The 5,758-nt window shown below is 42.0% G+C and overlaps 1 protein-coding gene across 1 annotated transcript; it reads right to left on the reverse strand.

The window, feature by feature from the left end:
* Window positions 1–3,894: 3,894 nt before the first annotated feature.
* Window positions 3,895–5,368, reverse strand: LOC129468254 (tRNA (guanine(10)-N2)-methyltransferase homolog). The gene is made up of 2 exons (XM_063624010.1): window positions 4,849–5,368; window positions 3,895–4,753 (listed from the first exon to the last, which is right to left on the reverse strand). The coding sequence occupies exons 1-2, from the start codon at window positions 4,940–4,942 to the stop codon at window positions 4,056–4,058; spliced, it is 792 nt and encodes a 263-aa protein (XP_063480080.1). The 5' UTR covers window positions 4,943–5,368; the 3' UTR covers window positions 3,895–4,055.
* Between the last annotated feature and the right edge of the window lie 390 nt (window positions 5,369–5,758).

Raw genomic sequence — 5,758 nt, forward strand, 5'->3', positions numbered from 1 at the left:
CTGTGTTACCCAGGCTAGAGTGGGTGGCACGATCACCTCTTGCTGCAGCCTCAACCTTTGGAGCTCAAGCCATCCTCCCACCTTGGCCTCCCAAGTAGCTGAGACCACAGGTGTGTGCCACCACATCTGGCTAATTATTTTTATTTTTGTAGAGACAGGGTCTCACTATGTTGCCCAGGCTGGTCTAAAACTCCTGGCTTCAAGCCATCCTCCCACCTCAGCCTCTCACTGTATTGGGATTTCAGGGGTGAGCTACTATGCCCAGCCTTATCTTTCCAACCTCTGTGGATGCATGTGAATAAATTATTGTTTTTTGTTCTGCTTGGACTTCATTCCCTGCATTTTCCAGTTCACTGACATAATTTGTTATGCTCCACCCCTTTTTCCATAGGCTATGTCATAAGCCAATGGCCAATGGGCTGGCTGCCTACGCGTAGAGCACCCACCCCTTACCCAATCAGATGCAACTGAGGGTTCACATGATATTCTGGCAGCCAAGCTTTCTAACAGGTTTTAGAAGAGTCCCCGGCAGGTGCTGTTATGATGTTCATTTTATAGATGAGAAAACTGAGGCACAGAGAGGTAACTTAGCCAGTGACGTGGAGCCAGTAAAAAGCAGAATTGTGATTCAAACCTTGGGCTTTAAATCGTTTCTTTCCACTGTCTTGCTCGTCTGTCTCTCCAGGGCTAAGCAAAGTGTCTGGCATAATAAGCCCTCTGTAATATGTTTGCCAGGTGAGAGTTTGAGAATAATAACACTTATTTTACGGGCTTATCATGAAAATTAAATAAGTTAATATGAGTGAAAGCATCTGGCGCAGACCCTGGGGTTGAGAGGTGGTGAATAAATACTGGTTTAATTCATTCGTGAATTCATACATTCCTCCTCCCTTATGGCTTGGAGCCATTGCTCCTGGCGAACATGGAAAGAAGGCAAAACCTATCTTCTCTCCCTGAGCCCGACATTCTGCAGATTCTTGCCATTAGAAAGCTGATGCTCTTTCTTTCTCTCTACTCATGCGGAGAATCTGTACCACCTCTTTGCCAGGGGGACTTAATGGTTAAGGTAAGCCCCTCTCTGACCTGCCTCTCCAGGACCACCTCTCTCCTCTCCCTTCCCTAGCTCCCCACTCACACACCAGCCATCGTGGGCTGCCCAGAACTCACCCTGGGTTTTCCCTGTCGTGTGCTTTTGTTCACACCCATTCCTGATCCTGGTGGGCTCCCTGTCCAGCCTTCAAAGCTCAGCTCGAAGGGAACTCTTCCATAGCCTTTGAGGAAGGGGATGTTTTTATTCCAGCCAGAAGGGGAGGCTTTTATTCCAGCCAGAAATCACCATCCCCAATCGCTGCCCCTCTGTTACTTTATCTGCACCCCTCTTAAGGTACTGAGAGTGCCACGGATTGACCTAAATAGCACATGGATGGTGGAGTTTGCATTTCACATATGGAAGAACTGAGTTAAATAACCCTCACTTCGGCCGCTCGCGGTGGCTCACGCCTGTAATTCCAGCACTTTGGGAGGCCGAGGTGGGAAGATCATGAGGTCAGGAGATCGAGACCATCCTGGATAACACGATGAAACCCTGTCTCTACTAAAAATACAAAAAATTAGCCCAGGCATGGTGGTGCATACCTGTAATCCCAGCTACTGGGGAGGCTGAGGCAGGAGAATCACTTGAACCTGGGAAGCGAAGGTTGCAGTGAGCCAAGATTGTGCTGCACTCCAGCCTGGGCAACAGAGCGAGACTCCATCAAAAAAAAAAAAAAAAAAAAAAAAGGAAATCGGCTGAGCGTGGTGGTTCACTCCTTTAATTCCAATTCCAGCACTTAGGCAGGTGGATCACTTGAGGTCAGGAGTTCGAGACCAGCCTGGCCAACATGGCGAAAACCAGCCTCTACTAAAAATACAAAAAATAAAAATAAATAACTCTCACTTCATAGGGCTGTTGTGAGGATTAAATTAAATTAGAACGAGTAACTGATATTCACTCTTTTGCATTTCCCTAGCCCAATATTGCACTATAGAATGTCAGAACTGAAAGGGACCTTAGGAATATCAGTCAGATACAGTGTTTCCCAAACTTTTAAAAAGCTAAGCACAACCATTTTTTTTTCAATGGGGTGGGGGTACTGTTCTGTTGGAGACAGGACTTACAGCTCTGCCCACTCAGCTCCTCCATCATCCCCTTCCTCAAAGGCTCTTCCTCCCAAGAAGACTTCTAGTCTTGTCTTAGCCAGAGTAATTAGGCAAGAAAAAGAAATAAATGGCATCAAAATTGGCAAGAAAGAAGTCAAATTGTCCTTGTTTGCAGATGACATGATTTTATATAGAAAACCCTAAAAGCTGCATCAAAAAACTCTTAGAACTGATAAGCAAATACAGTAAAATTGCAGGATACAAAATCAGCATATAAAAGCCAGTAGTGTTTCTATGCACCAAAAATGAACTAGCAAAAAAGAAATTGAGGAAGAAATCTCACATGACTAGAATAACTATAATACAAAAAACCCTAAAATACCTAAGAATAAAAGTAACCAAGAGGTGAAAGATCTTTACAAGGAAAATGATAAAACATTGATGAAAGAAATTGAAGAGGTTGCAAAAAATGGAAACATTTCACATGTTCATGAATTGGAAGAATTAATATTGTGAAAATGGTCATACTACCAAAAGTGACCTACAGATTCAATTGTAATCCCATCAAAATACCAATGAAATTCTTCACAGAAATATACAAATTATCCTAGAATTCATATGGGGATCCCAAATAGCCAAAGCAATTCTGAGCAAAAAGAACAAGCTGGAATCATCTCACTACCTGACTTTAAAATATACTGCAAAGCTATCTTAACCAAAATAACCATGGTACTGGCATAAAAACAGATATATAGATGAATGGAACAGAATGGAAAACCCAAAAATAAATCCATGTATTTACAGCCAACTAATTTTTTTCTTTCATTTTTGTTTTCTTAGAAATTCTCAGTATGGTTTATTGGTGGCAATGTAACTCGATGACAATCATAAACCAAATTAAACAAATCTACCTCATGAATAAATTCTTTCTTTTTTTTTGTTTTTCTTTTTGTTTTGAGATGGAGCCCCACTCTGTTACCCAGGCTGGAGTGCAGTGCTGTGATCTCGGCCCACTGCAACCTCCGCCTCCCGCGTTCAAGAGATTCTCACGTGTCAGCCTCCTGAGTAGCTGGGACTATTGGCACCTGCCACCATGCCCCACTAGTTTTTGTATTTTTAGTAGAGATGGGGTTTCACCCTGTTGGCCAGGGTGGTCTTGATCTCCTGATCTCAAATTAACCGCCTGCCTTGGCCTCCAAAGTGCTGGGATTACAGGTGTGAGCCCCTGTGCCCAGTCTTAATGAATAAATTCTTAACTACTATTAATTGCTTATAATATATCCAGCAGATATGTTTTAAAAGTCAATAATATTAATTCCCTTTGTAGATTGTTTTAAAAAAACTGTTTTGAGTCAATCTCCATTAATACTTGAAAGTACAAATATAAATTAAATAAGATCCAAAAGACTGTAACATGGTGTGGTGGTTCACGCCTGTAATCCCAACACTCTGGGAGGCTGAGGTGGGTGGATCACAAGGTCAGGAGTTTGAGACCAGCCTGACCAACATGGGGAAAACCTGTATCTACTAAAAATACAAAAATTAGCTGGATGTGGTGGCACGCACCTGTAATTCCACCTACTCAGGAGACTGAGGCAGGAGAATCGCTTGAACCTGGGAGATGGAGGTTGCAGTGAGCTAAGATCGTACCACTGCACGCCAGCCTGGGTGACAGAGTGAGACTCCGTCTCAAAAAAAAAAAAAAAAAAAAAAAGAATTGTAACACATACAACAAAAAACTCTATAAAACAAAGATAACTTTAAAAGCATTGCTCAATTTACTTTGTACCTTTGTACCTTTTTTATATAAAATATTTAAAAACAGGACATATTGTCTGGATCATACACGAAAGTTCACATCCACATGTCTTTTCTATCAAATTCTCATCCTTTCTTCATTGTCAAAATCTTAATTTTCATTCCTGGCTGGATTGTTCTTCCTTGGCAATTCTTTCTGTTACCCCACTAAAACATTTCTCACGGAAGGAATTATGACCTTGGTATGGCAGAAAATGATCACTTTGCAGATGTGAATACCGGTCGCAGTTCTCAAATTTCTTCACCATTTCCATTGTTATCAAGCACCTTGATGTGTGACTGGAAAGCTTCTGCTCGCAGTTGCTAATGAGTTTTAGGCAAGGATGCCAGGGCACCATCTCTTCAGTGTATTCTAGTATATACACTAGTAACCAATAGACTAGTCTTCCACCTACCACAAGGGTCTCAGCTGAGAAGTTTAACAAGTCAAAAAACGTATCACTCAGATGATAACTCAAGGAAACAGGAATGTGGCTTTCTGGACATTTTTCTATCTCATTTGGTATTTCCTTCAGTGAACCTGTTCTTCTCGTAGATTCTCTGATACCACATAGAGGATCAAAATATGTGCCCTCTCTCCAGGAAGGTTTAGATGCATCTGAAACCAGGACTTCAAGGTCATACTTCTCTAAACCATATTGACAAAGATTGGCCCTAATGTTTTCATCTGGTCCTCTCCATATCTGTTTTTTCCTACTGGCCATTCCCAAGCCATGAACTATGTTGTGGTCTATGTCTGTCCCATAAACATATGCACCAAAATGAGCACATGCTATCAGGAGGCCACCTAGAAGAACTAGTTGTCAAGAGGAACAGAAAAGCTTTCCTTTGCTTTCTTAAACAGAAGCTTATCCATTCGGTTGGAGTGAGTTTCGAGAAGACCCGGTTTACAGTACACTGCTGTTTCAACAGACAGATCAGAGACAATATCATTTTCTTTCACTTTCCCATGGTTAGCCATGATGAATGACAAACCAGCATCCATACTTGTATTTCCAACAAAGTGCCTCTTTTTGACACTGTGTGACTCAATAAGCTCTATCCGTCCATCTGCAATCCATCTGCCAAAGTAATTATTATGTGGATTCTCAGGGATGCAGTTTGGGTCCAAACCGTGATCCTCCAAAACAGAGAATGTATGTTGTGGTTTCTTTCAATTCACTTTTTCTTCAAATGGCAGACATTCAAGTGCATCTGTTCGCTTGATTTTTCCCTTCTTGTGTCAGTCTTATTAAAAGTGTGAATCTTTATTTTATATGTAGAGTCTGAACGTAGAAATGGAACCATCTTGTCCACAGGGTAATTTTTAAGGGAACTGTAAAGCTCCTTGGGAGATTGTCCATGATCCTATAGTTCACACATAGACTGTCCATTTCGTGAAATTTCTTGCAATATCTTCAGAGGGAATGCTAAGAATTTAAAATGGTGACTTTCCATGTTTCTTGACTGCTGGTGAACTGACCTCCAAAAAACGAAAGCAAAGACTTTATTTCCTGAGGCATTTAAGCTTCGACATCAGACAATTACAATTCAGGGTTTGGCAGGCGGAACTCCAGGTACTCCTGGACCATGAGTGGCAGATACCTGCTTAGGGTGCGCGGCAGCGCCATTGCAGCTGCCTACCGTGCACCTTCACGGCTTGCACGAGGTCCCACCTCTTTCTCCCTCCCAGAGCAGAGTCTCCCCTGAGACCAGCCAGCTGATTTCCAACAAAGGCACCAGGAACATTCAATGGTGAAAGAACAGTCTTTTCAATGAATGCTGCTGGAAAAACTGGATATACATATACAGAAAAACGAAA

Source organism: Symphalangus syndactylus, chromosome 18, assembly GCF_028878055.3.
Source record: "Symphalangus syndactylus isolate Jambi chromosome 18, NHGRI_mSymSyn1-v2.1_pri, whole genome shotgun sequence".
NCBI lineage: Eukaryota > Metazoa > Chordata > Mammalia > Primates > Hylobatidae > Symphalangus > Symphalangus syndactylus.